The sequence below is a fragment of the Anoplophora glabripennis genome, unplaced genomic scaffold (assembly GCF_000390285.2).
Source record: "Anoplophora glabripennis isolate ALB-LARVAE unplaced genomic scaffold, Agla_2.0 scaffold50, whole genome shotgun sequence".
NCBI classification, from domain to species: domain Eukaryota; kingdom Metazoa; phylum Arthropoda; class Insecta; order Coleoptera; family Cerambycidae; genus Anoplophora; species Anoplophora glabripennis.
The window spans coordinates 912,289-937,991 of record NW_019416330.1 but is presented as its reverse complement, the minus strand read 5'-3'; the positions used below and the strand labels follow the sequence as shown (position 1 = coordinate 937,991).

The window sequence follows — 25,703 nt, the reverse complement described above, 5'->3', positions numbered from 1 at the left end:
GGCCTCAATGATTTGGGATCGAGGGGGATTATCCCTCTTTATCCTGCCTCATCTCGTGTAGGCCTGGACAGCCTTCGTAGGTGGGCCCCATCCGTCGTCTACCCCGACCGCAAATGCGGCCGGTGTAGGCGCTTTGTGGGACCTCCTTTTGTCCTGGCTGGGCCCCGCCGGCTAGGGCCCTTTCTTCTGGCGCTCTTCTTGCTTCGCCGGCTCGTCTGTGTAAACCCCGGGGGTAGTGTCATGTTTATGTGTGGTATGGTTGGGTAGGGTAGTGCGGCTATGCAGCCTGGGATGCGCTTTGCTAAGGTGGCCCTTAGGCTAGCGCGGGAGGGGAGGGTTAAGGAGGGTATGGGGGGTGTGTATGTGTGTGTGTGTGTCGTTGTCTTCGTTTCTTGATCCTGGCTGTCTCTGAAACAGAAAAGGTTAGCGGGCAGGAGGGGGAAAGTGCATACTGCAAAATGTCACTGATTGCGTAACCTTTTTTTTTTAGAATAAAACGAAAAAGTGGTTAGGTTTTGAAGTGCGTGAGTTTTTTTTTTTTTTAGCTACGCTTATAAGTAATATATGACTAATACAAACATATTTGTGCGCCGCTGGGATGAAAACGGCCAATATCTCGTATCTCGAGTGATCACTCGATTATTAGAAGTACTCGATTACCGATAACTCGATTATCAAAATTGGTCGATTATGCCCATCACTACTTTGCGGGTCCTTCTCTTGCCCTGGCTGGCCCCCACCGTCAGAGGAGCCTCTTCTGGTTCACTACCCCTCTTTTGTAGACCACAACCCCACTGCTCTAAGAGTCCAGTAAAGGGACGCGTGGTCTATGCGCAATAGTAAGTCCAGCCCCAGTCCACCAACAAGCTCAGCTTAGCTTGCCGGTTTGTTCCCCTACTGGCGCGTGGTCTCTGCGCAGTCACTTAAAGCGACATAAAAAATACTAGGGTCCATTTTTATAAACACATAAACAGATTAGATGGGCAGTGAATTTACTGTTTTCTATAATGTGACGTAATTGAACATGCGTAGACGCGCAGAAATGTAATTTAGAAAAGAAAATTAAAAACGCTTCACATATTAAATGTGCAGAACTAGGCTCAGAATCAAATCATAGATAAGATATAATAATCAATATGCTTGGTTGCTTTTTGAAACAGTAATAAGGCAGTGCAAGCGAAGAGTTAAATGTCTCCTTGGTTAGTGCAGAAGGTATGTTTAAATTTCATGATCTAAGAGTTTCAGACTCTGTATCTGAAATCAGCTAAGTTAACTTTTGGTTAATTACTGCTCGAACATGGCTTGATCCTTGAACGCACTCCAGCCCAGCACAACGCTAAAAAAATGTTTTTAGTCGGCCATCTTATAGTGTAAGAAGGAGGTTTTGCTGTAGTTGTGTCTTTTTAACATTTAGTGTTGTTGCAATTAATACAGTGGTTTATTTGATGTACCAGTATTTTCATTAATTAAAAAGATAAGAAGTTCTCCACTATTTTAAGTTTTTATTAGGTGGAATACGTTACAATGGATGACAAAGAAGTTGTTACTAATGGTACCTAAATTTTTTAATTTCTTTTAATTATCTTTATATTATTTTTTCATTGTTATTAGTAAGAAGGACACGTTCTGGAAAAGTTGTATCAACTCCACCAAGTAAAGCAGCTTCAAAACCTGCTACACGGAGAACACGAAAGAAGGTTGTCCTTATGGAAGTTGAAGTATCAGACGATGAAGAAGAGACTGTAAGAGATGAAAAAACTGAGTCTGAAAGTAAGGAGGAATGTGCTGAAGACAAAGATGAAAAAGAATTGGAGGAAAAACTGTTGGAAACCCCTGAGGAAAGTGAGGAGTCACTGGAAAATAAAAGTAACGTGAACAGCTCTTCTAAGGAGACCGAGCAAGAAAGTGAAAAAAATTCAGAATTAAATGGTGGCAAAAACAATGGTGAAATTATTAAAGAGAATGATGATAATATAACTTTTGTGAGTATACTTTTATATAATTTTTTGAATATTAATATCTATTCTTAAATTTCTTACTGCTGTTCAATTTTCTACTTTCAATCTATCATTTTTTCCAAGTGTTCTTAATAGTAGAGCGTTAAATACGATGTACTAAACCTTTGATTGTCAGAAGTGCAATGTAAACAGAAATTAGAGTATGTAATGTACCAAAACTACCATAAATGATTTTCTGTTAATGATTCATTTTTAATTATGATATTAAGTATTATATGTATGAAAACTACTAACACGGTTAACTAAGGTTTGAAATTTTTGCTAGAAATGAAGTCAACCTGGTTTGATCCGATTTGGTATATCGGGGTCCGAGGAAAGTGAGGAGCGCAGTGGGGGTCCTATGCTTTTCTTATGGGACTAAAACCCGTTGCCAATTTGAAAAAATTAAATTCTATTGAAATTATTTGCGATAAACATTATCTATATAGCAAAGAAATCTACTCATATGCACATAGCATACATATTGACTAATTAACAACATAAAAGTATCATTTTTAAGTAGTTTTAAATTATATTTAATAAACGCATAATGACTATGTAGATGTGGCAACAGCGCTAATAATTAACTAGTAGTTGTACACACTGCGAACCTACAGACCACGGACATTGGAGATATTGCGTGTCAAGTTCAGGTAAAGATGCGTACGCGTTCAAAAATGTATTGTATAAATTCTGTACAATATAATTATTATATATAGCAAATATATCGTATTATCCTCGCGAAGATTTGTATCCTTTATTTAAAATCCGTAAATCATGTGAACTGGTAAAACAACGAGAATTATGTTAATTTAGTTCTAAAGAAATGAAATGACACTCGCGCCCATCTCTCGTCCAAGTCAAAGAAAATGTTGGATGCAATTTTGAAGGTTCTGTGATAGAAATTACATTATTACTCACTGTTCGTGTTTTTAATCTCTATTTTAGTAATGTTACAAAAGTTTTGCAACTATAACTAATTTTTTAGATATAAAGTTTGCTGAGAAATATTTATGTTCCTTTGTTATTCCGTACAAATGCTTTTATCTCAAGTATTACTAATTATATTAATCAAGTAAAGAAAACTTTATGTAACCCTAAATATTGCTGGGTAATGATTACGATGTTTTTATAAACCATTAAATATATTAAAAGGATTTATCAACTGTATTTTTTATTCCAATAAATATATCACAGCTTCCTAGTCTTTTTTAATTAATCTAGTTTTTTAAAAACATTACAAAAAATCATCTGTTGTGGATAATTTATTGTTGATAACAATGTACATGGGATTTAGGAAAAATGTATATGTTTGAAATCAATTTCGTTTTTATCAAGTCTTTCAAATGTATTCCCTCCTTGCTGTCAGCTGATTGCGACGTTGCCACATTAATCCTCAAGTCAGACAGAAATGCAATTATTGGTTTCTGTTTCTAATTAATACAGCTGTACTATGTTCAAAACTTACATTAGTTTTACATCAAAAATAAGATAATACTTTCTATGGAAAAGTTTTGTTTCACAATTTCTACATTTTTTTCTCAATTATGGGCAAAAAAGAGCCACACCGTCCATCTTCGCCATATAAACCTATGTTAAAATGAACAACTTTCAACAACAATATCTCAAAGTGTAGATACAAAAAAAATTTCAAAAAAATATGACGCGCAGAGGGAGCACTGGCTAATACGCTATATAAGTTTCAAGTACATCTGTGCATTTGAGTAAACCCGATATACCTCCTTAAGTATATTTTGTCATACTGGTCTATTAGTTTAACTTTTTATAACTTTTAAGCGTGGCTGAACACTAACTATTAATTTAGGAATGATATATCCAAGGGTATAATTTACAAGTTAGATAAATCTATTTTTATTACTTTTTAATGCATGTAATTTTTGTGAGATATATGTAGGCTTAACGGTTAAGGTACTTGAGAGTATGATTTGCCATTATTGAGGTTAGAGAGATGTCTAAACCCAAACCAAATAAATTTTTGGGAAATCTGTTAAGTAGTTAACTCTAACTCTGAACATGAGAAAATTAAAGCTAACTATATATATTGGACTTGCTTCTAATAACACACATTAGATCCATTACATATTAAATCTAATGAGGCTTACATTTACCCACAAATTTTGATGTTCTGAACCTTGAGATTTGACAAGATACATATTTATCATAATTATTATATATTATTACATTTATTATATCAGTTTATCAGATTACCTCTTTGAAGCCTATGTTTTTAAATCTGATCGATTTTGTCGCTCCCTGGTCGCAAATGGCCCAATATTCCTTAAAATTCTGCGCAGTGTGAATAGTCAGACTGACCCTCTTGTCATGTGTATCTAATAATATGTACTAATATACATATTTTTTACTTATGTAGATTTTAAATGATGTTGACATGCTGGAAACACCAGAAGTAGATAATGAAACATCCGAAAAAGAAAAGATAGACATTTCAGAAGACACAGTAATGGAAATAGATGAAGAAAAAAGTAATCCATTGGTTGAGGAACAGAATGATGTAGTTAAAGACAAAACAGACTCTTCTAATGAAGATGATGCAGATGATTCAACAAAACTTAATTTGGAGTCAATAAGTACAGAAACTGAAAAAGTGGAAACTGAAAAAGTGCAAATTAAAGTATCTGATGTAGAACAGAGCAAAACCTCGGATGAGGCAATGGAAAGCGATGACAAAATAACATTACTGGATGAAGATTTTTATGATTCTGAGAAACATAGCGATGAAGTAGAAGAAACTGCGGCTCAAGGACAAAATAAAGAACAGTGTGATAAAAAATCTGAGGAGCAGAGTAAAATTTCTCAAAAAACGGAAGATAAAGATACAGATGCTATGGAAGTCAAGGAAATATTTGATGCTTTGGAAGATAAATCAAAAGATCAGGAAGAAAGCATTTTAGACACGGAAGAAGAAAATGAGGACACCATTAAAGATAAAAAGGAAAAGGATGGCAAACAGGTTTGTTTATTCATTGATAAACATCATTGATAAACATCATCAAACATGATTGATACAATGCTTGTTTACTTTACTTTCTACATATTTTTTTAGAATGGAGATCCAGATGCAGAAAATATATCAGAAGATGAATTGCCAGGAGTACCTGTTGTTAAAGTTCCTGAGGCAGAAGAAGTCTCTGATGAAGAATTGCCTGGTCCCAAAAGAGCCGAATTGCCAGCAGATACGGAAGTATGTAACTTTTTTCTTTTTTTTTTTTTGGTTGAATATATATATATTTATTTAACTTATGGAGATATCCCATTACGATAAGCCTGAAATCTGCCACAAAAATATGTCGCTAGACTAAACGTAGGAAATACGATTATATAAAATATAAAAGTTATATACAGGTATATGTTGACCCATTAAACGTTGACACTACAATAAGTTAAAATTTTAGGAATTATATAAATTAAAAACGGTTTGTATACAGGCTGTTACAAATTCGCTTCTCACTACAGGGATCTCGAAAACGGTAGGAGATACAAACTAGCTTAAATAGGGGCAAAGTTGCGTAATCAGGGGACCAACATTATGCCTCTAAAAAATCAAGGCTAACATGATTAGTTTTCGAAATATTTGAATATTTGAAAAAATTTTGGAAATCCGGTTTTGTTTCATTTCAGCCTTACTTGCAGTGATACTGAAAAAAGAAGAACACTTTCTCATGGCCACTTTTTGTCCTCTATCGAATGGCATAATCAATTTTTATATGTAACGTTTCGTCTCTCCAGGACCATCATCAACTTGCAAGCCTTCATGATCCCCAATACTGTACTGCTTCAGCCCGAACCAGATTCAGACGTTTTATCTCGAAAAATTCATCTTCAGTGTATTCGTTCCAAATTTATCTAAATTTTTTATTTAGATTTCTTTGTTAATTGAATTATCGTACACTGTAACTGTCATCATCATCTAGTTATTTAAACTATGTATTACCATTTTAGGCTAAAATAAGCTTACTGCTCAGTCCAATAAATAGAAAAAGAAAAAAAACTAAAACTCATTTCACAAAGAACTTAATTTTAAGAGGTCATTTTATTCCAATGTAATTTATAAAATAAGCAAATATTAACAAAACATGAATTAAACTTATCAGTATATTTATTACCAGAAAGCTCAATATTCGATTTCTAGCCTTAAAAAAAAAGAAGAGCTTTGGAGGACCCCACGGATTTTATTCTTGAATTATAGGGAGTAGAAGGAATGAGAGAAAGGGGGCGAATCTCTTCTAAAACTCATTAATCAGTATTCTTGTATGGTGTTTTATTGAGCAATGATAGAAGAATTGTTCCCTGTTGCTTCTACTGATATTTTCGGGAGAACAGGCAGGGATCGTTAAGCCTAATCCCATATTTTATGACATGCTTCAAATTACGAATTCCACAATCTATCTTAGTCCAGTTGGTAGAGGTTCGCCTGTGTCAAACCTTGATAACCCGGAAATAACTACACAGGCCTACTTTAAATGATGAGTACAATAACAGGATAATTTGCTGACAGTATTTTATCAGGCAAAAAAGTTATTAACAATTTAATAGTGAAATTTTTTTTTTTTTAGTAGTTTTCTTTAAACAACTCAGCGGGATGACTTTGTACGAAAAAATGCTTAGCACATGATTTTGTTCGTAACAAAAATAGCTACAAAATGGCGGTGGTTCGATTATGAAATCTGTAATAACAAAGCCGTGAGATTGAAAAAACGGTATAAAACGTCAATTTTTTAAAGTTGCTGTAAAAATGTTAATTATAAACTTGTGATAAAACTTTCGAAAACTATAGTTCAATATATATACAAAAATGAAAAAAAGCCGAAAATCAGGAGAGCAAAACTTTTTGTTCTATGAGGCATCGGCATCTGAAACTCGAAACTATGCCAAATTTGTTCGAAGCTTTGCTGACACTTGAAATTTGGTACACACATAGTGTAAATATGCAGAAACCAAAAGCAATTTGCAAAATTCAAGTATCTTCATTTTTGCAGTTTTGGTAAGGTTTTATACGTCACCGTTTTTTAAATTTTTGGACGTATATTTATGTATATTTATAAAATATTCCATTACGGTAGATTAGCCAGCACAATTACCTACAATTTAAAAAAATATATATTTTCATCGTTTAGATCCTAAGCTACTTAACATTTTGTGCCTGTTAGCCGTACTCGTACATTATTCAACATATCAACATAAAACAAAAACGTACGTGTGGGGTAAACCTTTAACTTTAAGTAAACAATTGTTTAAATTTACTATTGCATATTTCTAATAGTATACAAGCGCCGAAGAGCGGGGCTCGTGCTTGAAAATGAAAAGTTAAAGGTTTACCCCACACATACGATTTTTTTTTATATGTTGAATAATGTACGACTACGGCTAACAGGCGCAAAGTGTTAAGTAGCTTAGGATCTAAACGAAGAAAATAATTTTTTTTTTAATTATTGTAGGTAATTGTGCTGGTTAATCTACCGTGATGGAATATTTTATAAATATACATGTATATTTTTCCAAAAATTAAAAAAACGGTGACATAAAACTAGGGTGACGTATAAAACCTTACCAAAGCTGCAAAAATGAAGATAATTGAATTTTGCAAATTGCTTTTGGTTTCTGCATATTTACACTATGTGTATACCAAATTTCAAGTGTCAGCAAAACTTCAAACAAATTTGGCAAAGTTTCGAGTTTCAGATGCCGATGGATGTATAAAACCTTATAGAACAAAAAGTTTTGCTCTCCTGATTTTCGGCTGTTTTTTCATTATTTTATATATATTGAACTATAGTTTTCGAAAGTTTTATCACAAGTTTATAATTAACATTTTTACAGCAACTCGCGGCATTGTTATTGCAAATTTCGTAATCAGACCACCGCCATTTTGTTGCTATTTTTATTACGAACAAAATCATGTCCTAAGCATTTTTTTGTACAAAGTCACATCTCGCTGAGTTATTTAGAAAACTACTAAAAAAAAATTTTTTCACGATTAAATTGTTAATAACTTTTTTCCTGATAAAATACTTTGTCAGCAAATTAGCCTGTTATTGTACTCATCATTTAAAGTATTCCTGTGTAGTTATTACCGAGTTATCAAAGAAATGTCACCAACAGTAACTTTTCGGCCTCTGCCGACTGGACTATCTGTGATATCTCTACTTATTACTTTGTGATGATATCCTTCGAGAACTTCGAGGAAGCGCTCGTATAATTTGTGTTTACTTATAAGATTGTACACGGATTGTTGTTAAGTATCTATAGCAATAACATCTGTGTTAGTACATTTACTTAGAATAACATGAATTTGCCTAATATAGTATTGTGGGTTGAAATAATCAACAATCTTGATGAAGGTGAGGAACTGCTAAAAATCCGAAAGAAGAAAAGAAATATAGAATAAACTAAACCCAGACTGTCTCTAGAGACAATTGACAAACAAGAAACAATAACACTAAACAAAGTAGCACTTATTTCATGACTAGTTAGTTGATGACTAGTGATCACTAGTTTTCATTCCACCTGCTTTCTGATTGGTCAGTACATTTGATAACATTGTTCCTTGTTCTTCACTTTCGTGGCTTGATCCGTTTGTGTCGAGCATACAGTATGAATTTTGTGATAGAACAGTAGTAGAGCGAAATGAGGGAACGTCCCCTAGGGAGCATTCTGTTCTCTCACATCAAGAATCGAACTCCTCATGTCACCTCAATTTTGTTGAATAAACAAGAACCTACTTTTAATTGCCAGTGTTGCGAGAAACAACTACTCCACTGGCTATATGCCCCGACCGATATTGAATTATACTCGCAACACCTAGAGCAACAGTTAGGATCGTTCGTCAGTTTAACCCACCAGGCACAGACTGGTTTCAGACTTATTAGTCCTCATCAGTGTGTCATAGATGAGACAACTGACGACCGATTCAGCCGTTATGTGGCCGTATTCTCACGACAAGGAAATACATTGTACAAGATCCTAGCTGTTGCACTAGCTGTTGCGAGTATAATTCAATGCCGGTCGAGGCGTATAGCCTGTGAAGTAGTTATTTCTCGCAATAGTGGCAATTAAAACATTGTGTTTCGCCCTCTGTGGGCACAGTTCAGCACTACAGATGGAGCCATTTGCGCTCCATGTATAAAGAACCTACTTTGTTTTTACTACACTAATTAAAAATAAAAAACTTTTTTTCTGTAACGGGACAAAAGTTTGACATTTTATCTCTGTTGACAGGTAACAAAATGTCAGTTTTTATGAAATTTCCTTTTTCCCCGGGAAAAAAGTGAGTACTTTTTTCCCCAATATATACAGTATACATAAGTAAAGGTAGATATTTAAAATAATTTTTGTGACGCTACTTTCGCTGCTTCTACTAAATCCGGTGGAGTCGGAGAAAACTCGGAATCAGACATTTTTTAACTTTATATTATTCAAAATAACTACTAAACAACCACTAAGTTTGCAATTTTTAAATCAAATCACAGAATTAAATTGACAGATATTTGATTACTTTAAAGGTTTCCTTAGCAACGCAGATGTAATTGTCGCTATAAGTATAACAGCCTACCAATTTAAAACTTTAGCGACTAATATATTGTAATAATGTTTTTTTAATATTAAATCGTTGTTTTTCCCATCACAGAAAAAAATAGTGTATTAAACATGGGAAAAAAGTAGATTTTACCTCTCGGTTTTTTGTCTCAACACAACTTCGAGCTAAAATCTAGTACTTTTTTCCCTTGTATAATAAATATCTATTGTCATTTTATAAAAATTTTACTAAAATCTGCTTGGATCTAGCAGTTAATTTTTATTGTTTTCAATATAACGGTAAAATCCAAGATTTGTAACTACAGACCTCTCTTGACAAAAATCTTATTGATTTCTGTATATAATTCTTTTACATTTGAAATTGAATTCATAGTGTTGAGGTCCAAATAAATTAAGAGAGTAAATAAATACATTTACATTTTTAAGGCGTTGGCAAAATATCCAAATAAATCTTATGTATGCAATTTCGCCTGTAAATTTATCATTTTCAAGGTTGTCTCTGAAGATGAATTACCATCTGTAAAAAATGAATCTAAGAAAGAGGGAGTTAAACGGAAATTAGATGAAGGTGATTACGACCCGGGCTCTCCTACTTCAGAAAATGAGGTACCGACAAAAAAACCCTCTCTTGAATCAGTTGCTGAAAAAGAAAAAGAAGAGAAACCCGCTAAACCAAAAAAATTGCCAGAGCTAGATAAATATTGGAAAGCCGTTAATGATGATCCAACAGACTTTACTGGGTGGACGTACCTGTTGCAATATGTCGACCAGGAGGTAACGACTCAATATTTGTGTTTAATTTGATAAATACATTGTTTCTTTTTCTTTTTTTTTTTTAGAACGATATGGAGGCAGCTCGAGAAGCGTACGATGCATTTTTGTCCCACTATCCATATTGCTACGGTTACTGGAGGAAATACGCGGATTATGAGAAGCGCAAGGGGAACAAAAAGAAATGCGAGGAGGTTGGTATAATTTTGAAGTAGTGATTCGTGGAATGCTTTATTCACTCACATAATTATTTTGCAATCCCTACAGCTCGGCGTGCCGGTGGCTGCTATTTACCGATTGTTATACAGTAGTGAATTCAAATATTATTACTATTATTGTAAACCTGTTATGTTATTTATATGTTATTTAAGTTGTATGTTATATTTTAAAACAAATAGCTTTGATATATATATGCAATGAATACTTTTCTTAAAAGCATAATGTAGTGATAATGTAAAAATCAACCATGAGTCGGAGACATGACTGAGCTAAGATCAGCGAACCTGCATCGCTGGATGGTATTATCCCAGCCCCAAATGTAAGGAAACAAATACTTCCTCGTGATAGGTTTTTCATATATTAAATCAGTCTCACTTAATATATAACGGATATTTTTTCAGGTATATCAATCAGTTGGTGTGTATTTATTTGCTGCTAGCAAGAAAACATTTCACTAATCCTTATCGAGCAGTGTAATACACATCATCTGTGTTTAAATCGATATGTTCTAATTGTGAATTGTAAAAGGTATTCGAGCGAGGGTTGAAAGCGATTCCGCTGTCTGTTGACCTTTGGATCCACTACCTTACTTACGTAAAAACGTCTAGACCCGATGATGAGGATTACGTTAGGTCGCAGTTCGAAAGGGCCCTCTCCGCGTGCGGTTTGGAATTCAGATCGGACCGGTTGTGGGATTCCTACATCAAATGGGAAACGGAAGCTAAACGGTTGCAGAGGGTCACAGCCATCTACGACAGACTATTGGCCACTCCCACCCAAGGTTACACCACACATTTCGATAAGTAAGTGATCGATGATTATAAATATTTTTTTTTTCAACGATCGTGCCAAAAGTGACAGTTTTTTTACATCTTCAGTGTAAAAAATTGGTTTTTGTAAAAGCCAAGCCTGTGCAATAAAAGTTTTGTTTCACTTTTAAAACGTCTGTCAGTAATAGTGTTGTGAGGCAGTGAAATTTCACACGATTAGAAATTTTCAAAGGACCCCTACAAAATTTTGAAATTTTAGAATTTTAGGTAAAAAAAAATTAAAGTATGTACTTAACACATTTTGTTACAAATTTGAATTATAATTTTTCTTGGTGAAGTTACATTTTAAAAGATGTAGGTAGTGTTTTCATAAATGCCCGAGTCCCACTTGACCGCAAACAAACTTACACTGGAAGCAGTGGTTAACACAAAATTCCCTAAAGACAGGATAATCCAGTGGAGTACATATTACATTTCATTACAAACAACACTGAACTTTAATCTGCAAAATGTGTTTATTTTTCAGTAGAAAAAAATATTTTTTTACATTTTTACTTACAAAAAAACAATCATACTCTAAGATATTTTTATCCCATTCTATATTGAAAAAGTATGTTTTGATTGAAGAAGGTTGTCCTTAAAAAAATATAGGTATGTCCACTTTCATTCAGAAATAATGAAAATAATGTTAATAAAATACAAAAAGTTCCAGTGTTTTATTAATTTTTTTTTTCAACATTTAAATATAAATTATACGTAAATTAATTTACCTTATAATGCTAATATAAATACAAAGTTATTTACTCAGCTAACAAAAACTCATTATATTAATCAAATTTGTAATAGATGTTCAAAATGACCACCTTCGGTTTCCAAACATAAATTTAATTTGCGCTTCATGCACTCAAAACCACGTTCAAGTTTATTTGGTGCTTTAATGTTTATTTTGTGTTCAATTGCTACCTCCACCTCTTCAATTGTTACTTCAACTGTGTGGAGAGGATGTTTAAATATGTTTTTGATATGATAAAAATCTAAAGTTGTGAGATCTGGGCTTCAAGCGGGCCATAAGTTCCTATAGTCCAGACGGTATTTGTTTCAAAAAGTCCATATTTGGGTGAATCGTATATCCATGAAGATTTTTGTCTTTTCGGCTTTCAAATATCACTCGAAATGAAAATTTTTCTACATAAAAAAATGTGGGCTTGTTAAAAAACCTCGAAAAATTTCAAATTTTTCTTACTATTTAATTATATATCAGTTGATTTTAGGCGAAAATGGAAGAGGAAAAAAATTTTTGTATTTAAATTTTTTACAAAATATGACTAGTTACAAATCGAATGAATCGTGATTATTATTGTAAAAATCGAAAAAATTGCTAAAAATGGGGTTAAAAAAATTACTTTTTAGGGAATTTTTTTGGGGTCTTTAAAAAATTGGTTCAATAGATTTTGCATAATAAATTTGCAATCCAAATTTTGAAAAAAAAAATAGCAAATTTTCAAAATTTGCAATGCATTTTAAAAAATAGTAATAATCGAAATTTTCAAAATCGGCTATGCTTAACCTTAGCCATTGCAAAGACGAATAAAACAAAAAAAAAAACAGAAATTCAAAATCGGTTGATATTAAATGCGTTTTAAAGTTTTCGGACCATTTTTCTTACTATAAAATCTCCAGTGGTGTTTTTGGCATTGTTTTTTATTTTATTGCCCCTTTTGCACGCAATTCTTTGTCTGTCCCTAGAGCACCGATGATTTATGGCGTCTACACCTGCCTCACTAAAATGACTATAACTGTCAATTTTCAAAATTTTATACATATATTTTTGAAGGTATAAACTTTAAATTAAAGCAAAAAAATATATATTTTTTGACTCATCGCAGTGGCTATCCCCTTTATTTTATTATTTTCTAACTTTAGCTTTAGGTTAAAAAAATGTACATAATTCAAACTATATTAAGTTTGTAAACCTGGAAAAGTCGGGGAATTCTTTATTATTTTTGAACTATGAACCCTGTACAGTTTAAAATTAGGAAATATCTTGATCTACTGAAAGTAATTAATTGCATTAAAATTACTTTCACTATTAAATATGTATTATTATTGTTTCATTTACAAATTTATATATTTCATCTTTGAAACTTGATTTGTTGTTACGGCATTCTATAGATTGTTGCTTCCTATAACCAATTTGTTTAAGATTTGGAAGGTTAAGAAGAGAAAATTGTTTAAGGTTGATATCTTTTTCAGTCATCGGTATCAGTAAAGCTTTCACAGAATATTCCAACCAAAGACTTTACAGTTTTATACACTTTCTTATTTTTCATGATCCTTTGAATACATTTGAATAAAATGAGTAGTGAATTTAATAATAATTATTATATGTGTATTGTATACATTAATTATTTTTTGGCTATTTATAATTTAATCTATAAAAATAAAAATGCACATTCCTAAGATTCCAACATTGCTCAGATTTTTATTACAAATATCTAAACCTACAATTAGGATCTAGAAAACCTTGAAGTATCTTGAGTATTTCATAGGTCTGGACATACTACGGAATTCATCAAATTTTCATGGAATTTTTTCAAATTTCTTTTTTTCAATTTAAAACTGACTAAAAAAAAGAAAAAAACAGAAAATTACATCGGAAGGTTCAAGAACTTTTTTAGTCGGACGATAAAACGAAGCTACCACTAAAATTTATAGTTTGATTTTTACTATTTTTATAAAATTCACAGGTTAATTTTTTTTTCGTGGAATGTTACTAAGTAATCATTAAATTTTGCACTACTTTGGCTATATAAGCTTTTCAATATTTCTAATACTGTAGTGATAATCTAATTTGATTCATTCTGTATAATCATTCATATTCGGTTTTCAGATAAGCAAAAATTATTAGAAAGAATAGTTTATTCTAAAGTCATAAATAAAAATGTCCCTTTTTGATGTAATTTTATGGCGATCATTGTAAAATTTGTCAAATATTTACACGATAAGAAATATTGAAAAAAATATATATGTAATAGTGATGATTAACAAACAGAAACTATGGAATCTGGAACTATCAATCTGGAATTTTTTTTTAGTTAGCTGGAAGACCTGCGAGTGTAAATTTTTTAGGCAACATTTAATATACACCCTGCTTCATTACATTTTAAATTGTTATGTAATTAGTTTTTTTTTACATTTGATCTCAATAAATTGCTAACAAAATCATTACTAACCATTTCAGTTTTCAAGAACATATTTCCTCAAATCCACCGAACAAGGTGGTGGAAGTCGATGAGTTTCTGGCACTTCGCAAAGAGGTAAGACACATGTTAAAGCATGATGTCACGACAGACGCGAATACAGATAATTCAGATGCCCCACCTGGCGACGAGGACCAATCCAAGGTTATCAGTTCAGACGAGGAAACTAAATCCATAAGAGAGAGAATAGTCTCTATCAGAAGAAAAATTCACAAGTCCACTGTAAATGCTGTCACAGCACGGTGGAACTATGAAGAAGGGGTAAGTTTGAATATTCTTTCTATGTTTTCACTGAGTATGCTGAGCTTTAAACAATTATCTATTAATCGGGGAAACAAATCTGTAAAAAACACATAATTACATCAATGTAATTTAATATTCGGGATGATTTATTTGAATATAACAAAACAGATGAATAGCACCACTGAGACCTTTTTGTATGTTCAAAAAAATGAATTAAAATAAAAAAATATGTTTGAAAGTGATATTACGTCTGTTACTGTACAGTTCTGTCTAAAAACACAGCCTTGTCCAGCCAAACAATTTTTCAGAAACTGCAGATCTTGTTGGGTTTTTATTATTATTCTTATATATTGTGGCATAGAGGGCCCCTCAGTCCTTCCTTTATCTTATAGGCATATTTTGAAGTTAACTTTTTCAGTTTTTCTTGTGTAATTTCCTCTTTTTAAAAAGGGCCCTCACCGAAAATCTGCATTTTCTCCCTGAAATAAAGACGGAATGCCGGGAACGAACATTTACCTATTTACATTTTTAGAAAATTGTCCATCATGGCTGCACGCTGGTCCGAGTGCCACAGGCACAAGCAAGAAGTCAGTTTGGCAATGCCAACTTGCTTACCTTTCTAATTATTATTATTGCCCAACCTCTAAACCTCGATCAAGAAATAGGTGATTTTTGTGATATTTAGGGTGATTCAAAAAACCACTGACAAACTTCTAGGGTAGATAATACATAAAATATTAAAACAAAAGGTCGTAATAAACATAGGGTCGCAAATGCCTCCTTAACGAGATACAGGGCGTCAAAGTTTCTGTAAAATTAAACATTGTCTGCAATAATTCCAAAATGCCTGAACATTAGACACCTTATGACTAATGTTTGATGAGAAGCAGTGTAGAAGAGACGGGGTCAATGTGACCCTTTTTTAAAAATATAACCCTAATATGCCTTAGATGGTGGATTGGACCACCACGTCCAATCCAGTGGCCCGCCCGTTCACCGGACTTAAATCCTCTGGATTTCCACACTTGGGGTCATGTTAAGGAGCTGATTTACGTAACTCCAGTAAACTCGATTGATGAATTACGGCAACGAATTCAACAAACCTTTCAACCTACTCTGATATTTTACATTATTTCCAGTTATACAATTTTTATCATTACGTTTTCATGCTTAAATTTGTTGTTTATTGTTTACGTTATTTCATTCTGACAAAATTAGTTGAAATCTAAATTACTCAAAAACTGTAGCTTTAATCAAAATTTTGCAAGAGACCAATTCGATAGACAATTGAACACTTTACACGAAAATAGTGCCCGTGACAAAATTAGCAGTGGCGTAGAAAATATTTTTAAAACGTTGACCCCATCTTTACAATACTGCTGCTCATAAAATTTTGAGCAGTACATCAAACATTGGTTTTAAGGTGGTAACTACTCATAGCAAATTTGCAATAGAAATGTTCAGGCATTTTGGGATTGTTGCAAACAGTGTTTAATTTTACAGCAACTTTGACGCCCTGTTTATTTAGACTTTTTGTCTTAATTTTTTATGTATTACCTACCCTAGAAGTCGGCCAGCGGTTTTTTTGAATCACCCTGTATATGAGATCATCTGCTCTGACACAAGTGAACAGTATTTTTTATTATCAGTACTGTCATAATTAGCTAGATCATGCTTTTTGATATTAGTCTGTCGAATCAACTAATTTTCAATAAACGATTCTGTAATTAATAACTTTGTTGCCATGATAAACCTTGCCATGTCAACTCTGCTGTTACTTTCTGGAAACCAAATCTCGGATTGTAAATACCAATGTTTCACAATTAATTTTGATATTTCAGCAGCAAGGATTTTAATTTATACCAAAATATAAAAATACTGTACTGTGGTGGTGCATCCATGGGCTGAAAATAAGATCCTGTACACCAGCACGTATAATGATTTTGTCACAATATCCTTCAGGAGTAGAAGTTTACATTTTTGCATCATTGTCTTATTTAACACAGTTTATACTTGCTAATCGAAAAAGTGATCTAAACTAACTCTAAAACACTTGATAAGTCGGTCGTATGATGTTTCTCAATCTGTGAGCTGACTATTACTTTACATGCATAACATTGGGAATGAAGGCACAAGAAATAGAGATTAATTATACAGACTTGTAGAATATTTCACAATGATGATTTCCTAAGAGGTTATTTTGTGTATGTGCACACAAAATAATCCTGATTACTTTGCTGACACCGCAAGGGCCATCTGATCTGAATTAAAGAAGAAGAGTGTATTCAAAATAATAATAGTGTTGTAAAATGCATTTTCTTTTTTAGATTAAGAGACCATATTTTCATGTTAAGCCCCTGGAAAGATGTCAACTCAAGAACTGGCAGGATTATTTAGACTATGAGACGGAGCAGGGCGATAGGGTTAGAATTATTGTCTTATTTGAAAGATGTCTCATCGCGTGTGCTTTATATGAGGAATTTTGGATGAAGGTATGTATTCTTTGATTTAATTGTTTTGTCCAAGAAATTTTTAGTTACGTTTTCTCCAAAATGTTTGAATGATTTCATTTAAATTAATTAATGTTAACTATAACTTTCAGTTTGTGCATTATCTTGAGGGTTTAAAGGATCCTGAACTGCAGGCCAAAATCAGGGATGTTTATGAACGAGCTTGCACTATTCACCATTTAAAGAAGCCCAATTTGCATCTGCAGTGGGCCATGTTTGAGGAAAGCGTGGACAACTGGAACAGGGCGGCCGAAATCCTTGTAAATTTAGAAAAATCCGTTCCGAACGTACTTCAAATCGCTTACCGAAGGATCAACTTAGAACGACGCAGAGGTGAAAACGAGAAGTGCATGCAACTTTACGAACACTACATTAACAATTCCAAAAACAAAATGATATCCAGCAATATAGCCATTAAATATTCCAGATTTTGCCTTAGAGTACTGAAAGATCTAGAAAAGGCCCAGGAAGTACTAAAGACCGCCATTACTAAGGATCCAAATAATCCTAGACTGTACCTGCAACTCATAGATCTTACGTTACAGAAGGAGAACGTAGGTGAAGCTGAAATAATAGAGATAATTGATTCATTTTTGGACAAGGAATCAACAGATTCGGAACAAAAAGTATTGTTTGCTCAGAGGAAATTGGAGTACTTAGAAGACTTCGGAACGGACATCCAATCGGTACAAACTGCTTATGATCAATATCAAAAGTTCATCAAACAGAATAAGGAGAACATGAAGAAGAAGGAACCAAAGAGGTGAATAATTTATTTGTTGATTAGCGTGTTTCATTGAGTTATAAATATTGATGTGAATATTTAAATGTTGTAGATTTTACACACCAAATTAAAACTTTTTGCAAACCAAATTCACCTGTTTATAGATCAAATTCAACCACTCGTAAATCAAATTTAACCTGTAAATGATTGTACTTGAACTACAAACATGTGAATTTGATTTGCAAATAAGTGCATTTGGTTTGCAAAAGGTTCAATTTAGTTCTTCAACTTATGAATTTGATTTAGCAATGGGTGAATTTGGTTTGTAAAAGGTTGAGTTTGAGTCGCAAATGGTTGATTTTGATTTAGAAATGAGTGAAATTGGTTTGCAAAAGGTTGAGTTTGATTTGCAAATAGTTAATTTTGATGTGCAAAACATTGAATTTGATTTAAAAATGGGTGAATTTGGTTTGCAAAAGGTTGCGTTTAATTTGCAAATAGGTAGTTGATTTTAATGTGCAAAAATTGATTTTGACTTACAAAAAGTTGAATTTGATTCAGAAATAGCTGAATCAAACATTTGAATTTGATTTAGAAATGATTGAATTTGGTTTGGAAACGGTTGAGCTTGATTCGCAAATAGTTGATTTTGATGTGCAAAAAATTGAATTTTACTTGCAAAAAGTTGTATTTGATTCAGAAATAGCTGAATTTGATTTGCAAATACCTGAATTTGATTTAGAAATGGGTGAATTTGGTTTGCAAACGGTTGAGTTTGATTGGCAAATAGTTGATTTTGATGTGCAAAAAATTGAATTTGACTTGCAAAAGATTGAATTTGATTTGCAAACATCTGGATTTGATTTAGAAATGAGTGAATTTGGTTTGCAAAAGGTTGAGTTTGATTTGCAAATAGTTGATTTTGATGTGCAAAAAATTAAATTTGAGTTAGAAATGGGCGAATTTGGTTTGCAAAAAAATTGAATTTGATTTGCAAAAAGTTGAATTTGTTGATTCACAAATAGCTGAATTTGATTTGTAGGTTAAATTTGCTATGCTAACATATGAATTTGATTTACAAACAGTTGAATTACAAACGTGCATTTTATTTGGGGAAGGTTGAATTTGATTTGCAAATAACTGAATTTAAGGCTGTCATGTTTCCAACACTAAAAAGCGGGACATTTGAGTCGGCATGAAGGAAAGTTAAATTAAAGGCTTACTGTACAAAGTATGTATATTGCTTTATTGTTTAACATTGTACATACTAACAAATTATTGCAAATATTTTTCATTAGATTTCGCCAGTTGCAAAATTTTTTTTCCTGTCTCGGTTTTCAGGTAATTGAAAAATTCATTTTAAAATTAAACTTAACCATTAGTTCGGCTTCTACGGTTTTCATTAACAGGGAGTTTCTCTTCTTTCTCCACACTTTATTCATAAAGTTAAATACGCGTTTTGAAGACGCGGCATTAGAATGAGGCAAGGAGAAAACAAAATTGCAAATCTTTTCCAGGTTTGGGCATATATTATTTGTATGGAAATACACCCATTTTTGATCATAACAAAATTATTTATATTAAATTATTTCTAAATAGTGGTATCGGGTTCAGCCAAGAAAGATTTTAATTTTCAATATTCCTCAAACAATAAATCCTGATTTCTTGCAATTTCAAAATTCTCGGCAACTTCTACAATTTTGTCAAAATTAAAATCATTTTCCAAAGTCATGACTTCTATTGATTTTAATCTAGTGTCACCATAGTTAGACCACGCATTTAAATAATTAATCATAGTTTCCAAAACTGCATCTGCTTCATTTACAAATATAATGAAATCTACTTACTTATGTGGTGGTAAGTGGTGGCGCAAATTGTCTCCATGTGGCGCGGGAATTAAAAGTTAAATAAACTAGCAAAGACCTAAAAAGTGCAAATTCCAGCAGCGCGCTCTGTATAAATACGTCTTTATGCGACATAACAGAAAGTCGGAATTTTTGCGTCCCGATTGAGAGCGAGATAGGACGCGGGACAAATCAAATAAAATTGGGACAATCCCGCCTAAAACGGGACACCTGACAGCCCTAACTGAATTTGACTTGAAAATGGTTGAATTTGATTTGCAAAAGGTTGAATTTGATTTGTAGGTTAACTTTGCTAAGCAAACTTATGAATTTGATTTACAGAAGGTTAAATGAAACTTGATTTGCAAAAAGTTAAATTTGGAATGAAAAACCTGCATTTCATCTTATACAATTCCGTGTTTTTCTACTGTGAAAATCTTTTTAAAATACAGTTCAACTGCAACAGAAATAATCTTATCAACATTAACTGTTTATTTTAATTATATGTTGTTTATAACAGTTAGTTGATTGCTATCATTATGTGTATTCTTTTTTTTTTTTGGACGCGTGTAAACACTTATGTGTATGTAACACTAGCCTTTATAAATAAATAAATAACTGGAAAAGGAGAATAGATCATTCTTTCTTTTTTTGTTGAGTGTAAACTAATTTGATTTTAATTATTTCAGTGATGTACCATCAACTAATAAAAAGGATAAAAGCACAGTACAGTCTTCATCGCAGTCCAGCTCCTATGGAAGTTACGGCAATTATGGGACTTCTTCCAACCAGGCTTCTTACCCTTATTCTGGATCTCAACAAGGTCAGTACAATTATTCGCAGTACGGCCAGGGCGATCAGTACCAGTATCAAAATTGGCAATATCCCCAAGGAGGATACGGGGGTTATAATCAATGGGGTGGCTACAGTGGCGGTTACGGTTATTAGATTGCTCCGCTTGCCACTAACATTTTTATTTTAAGACATTTGGAATAGAATTAATTGTAATGTGTTTGTCAGGAGGATGTCGGTTAATTCGAAAATTTATGTTGTACTTGAGTGGATGGAAACAAGTATTTTTCATATTATCCATTTTTGTAATTATTTTCGTCATTAGTTTTAAACAATTTGATGTAATTAGTTTAATAGAATAAAAGTAAGTACAGAAAAATATGTTTATTTTTATTCCTTAGTTTTATGCTTACAAAATTACTTTATAAAAAGTTTCTGATAGACTAAATAAAACTATTGTCGGGCTTGTCCTCTTTGTTTTCTGCTCGTAGATTTCATCACAAATGTCATTGATATATTTTTTATGTTTCTGATGCCTGAAATAAATTCTGTATTTTAATTTATTGTGTTTTCGTTATTAAAAAACAACATATTTCAGTGATCCACACTTGTGTAGACAAATTTCTAAAATTAGTTATTTGTAAACGGAGATACTCATTATTCGGGCCTTTTCTATTCTGTTCCACACTAGATGAATTATGTGAAAAAGCTAGAGAAGTTATTGTGGTCCTTTGATCAAGATGACACATTTATATTTGACCAAATATATCGAATATTTACCAAGAAATATACAGGGTGAGTCATTAATAATGGTTCACAGCTTAATGGCAGATTGTTAACGTCAAAATATAGCGATTGAGCCAAACATGCCTTAGTCAATTGTTGCTCCTTTTTGTTCTACAAGGTGTTAAAGTTGAAAAAATATTTTCGATATTTTGCTATATTTTAAGTACGTATGGACCGATTGTTTTGAAAATTTATAGTTTTACGTTTTTTGAGGTGGCAAATACGAATGTGCAAACAGTGTTGGTGTCACATCTAGGGGGCGCTAATTATACTGTCCTATCGATGTAAACGTCTAACTTTTTGTATTTTACAATTTTGAATTTTTTAACTAGAAATTATCGAACTACATTCAATTCTAAATAAAAAATGTATACTTGTTACAAATCGATAACTTCAACCGTTTTCGAAATACAGACATTTTAAGTTTTTGAGATTCGCGGGAATTAAATTAAAAAAGTATTTTTTCCAAAGTAGTAACTGACATAATAAATTGACAGCACACTATACTTGAGTAGTAAAAGAATATCTTAATAGAAATTTTCCGCACTGTTGGACTGGACGCGGTAGCGAAGTATGTACCTTGGCCCGTACGTAGTCCTAATGTATATCTGCTGGATTTTTCTTTTGGAACTATCTTAAATCTCTAATTTACAAAGACATTATTAATAATCAAGAACAATTGTGGACAAATATTCAAGAATCAGTTCATATTATCAAGCGACATAGAAATTTATTTAACATCAGAGAAAATTTAAATAAATGCATTGAATAAAGTTTTCAGTTGCTGTAATGTTCGTCTTAATTCTTAATTAAGGCTTGGTATCTCAAGACCTGCTAATTTTCTAATTTAATTCCCGCCGAATCTCAAAAACAAAAAAAGTCTGCATCTCGAAAACGGTTGAGTTTATCGATTACTAACAAGTATACCTTTTTTTATTTAAAACTGAACTTAGTTCAATAATTTCTAGTTAAAAAATTCAAAATTGTAAAATACAAAAAGTTAGACATATTTTTACTTTAATAGGACAATATAACTAGCGCCCCCTAGACGTGACTCCAACACTGTTTGCATATTCGCATTTGCCACCTCAACAAACGTTAAATTACAAATTTTCAAAACAATCGGTCCATACATACTTAAAATATAGCAAAAAATCGAAAATATTTTTTCAACTTAAACACCCTGTAGAACGAAAAGGAGCAACATTTGACTAAGACATGTTTGGCTCAATCGCTATATTTTGACGTCAACAATCTGCCATTAAGCTGTGTACCATTATTAATGACTCACCCTGTATACTCGTACATAAATGCATTAAATAGCCCAAATATTGAATACTTAAAACACTAACAATACAATTTAATGTCGGACACAAAGCATTCAGCCATGTATATTGAATACGAAGGAATATCAATTGTTAATCCATGTATCCGTTCATTTATTAAAGTCATAAATACTCGAATATGGAAAACATTCATATTTGGCCATCGAATATTTGCCAAGGAATATAAATTTTTCATATACAAATGTTACAAATTTGCTTCTCACTACAGGGATCTCAGAAATGGTAAGAGATAAGAAGTAGCTTAAATGGGGGCAAAGTTGTGTAATCCGGGGACCAACATTATGCCTCTAAATTAATTTTCGAAATATTTGAAAAAAACCGAAAGTTTGGAAATCCGTTTTTGTTTCATTCCAGCCTTGTTTGAGGTGATATTGAAAAAAGATAGAGATGGGCAGTTTTCAGAAAAGTGTTACGGACATGTCGATGAAATGTCTGGAGATGTTGGGAAAAGAACTTTTGACCTTGAATCTAATAAGGCACCTATGAGTGACGTCATGTTTTCACAGGTTACTGCTTGAGGGTACACAAAGCAAAATATTACTTTTTTCTAATGAATATGTGTCGATATATTTTACCTACCTTTAGACTTTTTTATAAATTGGTTTCTAATTTTCCCCGGACAGCCAATACACTTATTTAAATGTTTTTCCATCCTACTGGAATTCTTAAAAATTGTTTTTTAGCTGAAGTTACATTTATAATGATTTTTACTCAATTCAGAAAAATATAACCAAACTGTTGATTTTAGCGTCACTATTTATGTATTAAATACTGATTACTATTTACTAATAGTTAACTTTGCTAAAAATAATAAAATATGGACATATTTTTAAAATGTCAGTTTCAGTTAAACAATTACCAACAAAATTACAAGAAACTGGCTAAATATCTTTAATTTTACATGTATCAACCTCAAAAATTTTTTGCAGGAATTATAAATACAACAAATAATTCCGCGCATGCCCATACAACTTTTCAATCTTGAAAAGTGTCCTCAGGACATGTCCACTTTTCACGACATGTCCAGCTGACATGTCCGCGGCACATTTCTAAAAAAAGAAAAACATTTTCTCATGGCAACTTTTTGCCCTCTATCGAATGCCATAATCAATTTTTATACGTAACGTTTCGTCTCTCCAGGACCACCATCAACTTCATTTCTTTTAAATACGACCCTGAAAAATTTATTACGTTTTTTGCAAGCCTTCATGGCCCCCAATACTGTACTGCCTCAAAACCTGAACCAGACATTTTGTCGTGAAAAATGAATCTTCAATGTGTTTGTTCCAAATTTATCTAATTTTTTTTTAGATTTCTATGTTTCTTGAACTACTGTGTCGTTAGACCCTGTGAAGGGTGGGAAGCGAATTTGTAACAGCCTGATGTATTAAATTACCCGAATATTGTAAACTTAAATATGAACAAAAATGTGATGGAAAACATACGTATTCGGCCAAATATAAAGCATATTTACCAAGGAATACTAACTTTCTCCCATGTATGCTGTAAATTAATCGAGTCTTGAATATTTAAATTTAAGCAATGTGATCTGCGGTGATTTCACCATTTATCGATTACAGAAGAGTTTTTTTTATAACATCTCGAAAAATAATGATGGATTAAATAATACTGGATTTGTTTTACTCTCTACAGCACTTTTGTAGAGAATAAAAAAACCTATAAAATGGTTTTTTGTGACCCGAACGGTTCATTTGCTGGAACAACAATCTTGCAGAAGATGACAGATAATAATATGTAGTTTAATCGAACGCAAGATGGTTTCTGTCCGATGCAGTTTTTGCACATGGCGATTTATCAAAAATGGTCCGATTTAAACTCTGAAAACGGCATCTGAAAGTAGACGATAAAACCTCTAATTTGTATATCACAGATTTTCACCTGGGCGATGGGAAATATGAGGTTTGTTTATTTATTGACCAAATACTAAATATGGCCAACAAATATGAAATTTTTAAGGCCGATTTTCATTTAGCATGGCACTGCAGCATGCCCTGTTGCTTTTAAGAGTTACTACATTTTCAAATTAAGCTGTTCCAATAGGATTGTTGACCAAATTTCAAAAAGTAGATAATATAATTCTACACGTACTAATTAGTGTGTATGCACAATTTAGAGATTGAGAAATGTGTTGGAACAGTTTTAAAATAATTATTTAAAACTGATTTCTTTATAATATTTCAAAACGGTTGTGACGTCATAAAGGGGTACCTTGTAGTGAAATTATGTGTAGGTAATTGCGTAAAGCAAAAAAATTAGAGGAAGAAGATGCTCTGTCAACACAGTAGTGTCAGTCTGTCAGTGACATTGTCGCATAAAATATTTTCAAGTCTACAAGTTATTTTCCTTAATCTTCGAATTCCTTTATTAAGTAAAATTATTATTTAGTAATAATCATTTAATATCTTCCTTCCCTTAAAATTAAAGCAGAATGTGTGAAACGGGATTTGTGAAAGCTACTTCGCAAATTTTACCGAAAATTGATATTTTTATGATCATGAATTGAATTTTTAAAGAGACGACCGTTTTAATATTGGCGAAATCAGAGGTATAAAAGCAGTCAGGTAAGGATTAACATATTTTATTAATGATTTTATTGTGTTTATTAATAATATAGACTGCTGTGCTGTCACTAGTGTCACTACTGTCACTTTTGTTCAAAGAACAGGAAACAGGGCAACAGGGTTTGATGGACAATTTTGATATATTTTCATCTTCTTCAAAATTATGCAACAGGATCGCTACTAGCTTCTTGTTCAATTGCCCCTTATGACGTCAGACTAGTTTTTAAGTAACACAAAAATTCATAAATGATTTCTACCACTAATTTGTCATATATTTAAAATTT

General features: G+C 32.4%; 2 protein-coding genes across 2 annotated transcripts in view; one reads left to right on the top strand and one right to left on the bottom strand.

Moving 5' to 3' along the window:
* Window positions 1-1,364: 1,364 nt before the first annotated feature.
* LOC108914636 (pre-mRNA-processing factor 39) lies at window positions 1,365-21,078 on the top strand. The gene is made up of 11 exons (XM_018720488.2): window positions 1,365-1,552; window positions 1,612-1,982; window positions 4,390-4,989; window positions 5,083-5,220; window positions 10,065-10,346; window positions 10,412-10,537; window positions 11,091-11,365; window positions 14,574-14,853; window positions 17,163-17,327; window positions 17,438-18,108; window positions 20,603-21,078. Exons 1-11 carry the CDS (start codon window positions 1,525-1,527, stop codon window positions 20,859-20,861), a joined length of 3,195 nt encoding a protein of 1,064 aa, XP_018576004.1. The 5' UTR covers window positions 1,365-1,524; the 3' UTR covers window positions 20,862-21,078.
* Window positions 21,079-21,089: 11 nt separating this feature from the next.
* Window positions 21,090-25,703, bottom strand: part of LOC108914626 (eIF-2-alpha kinase GCN2) — a 20,840-nt gene continuing 16,226 nt past the window's right edge. The window contains 1 exon segment of the mRNA XM_023454132.1: window positions 21,090-21,241. Within this exon segment, the coding sequence (XP_023309900.1) occupies window positions 21,115-21,241 (127 nt within the window). The 3' untranslated portion in view covers window positions 21,090-21,114.

What these genes read in the sequence shown, in the direction of transcription:
- LOC108914636 (XM_018720488.2), top strand. Translation starts at nt 1,525, where the DNA reads ATGGATGACAAAGAAGTTGTTACTAATG. An exon ending in ACAAAAAGAAATGCGAGGAG is followed by an intron (nt 10,538 to 11,090) that starts GTTGGTATAATT and finishes GAATTGTAAAAG; the next exon opens with GTATTCGAGCGAGGGTTGAA. An exon ending in GGTGGAACTATGAAGAAGGG is followed by an intron (nt 14,854 to 17,162) that starts GTAAGTTTGAAT and finishes TTTCTTTTTTAG; the next exon opens with ATTAAGAGACCATATTTTCA.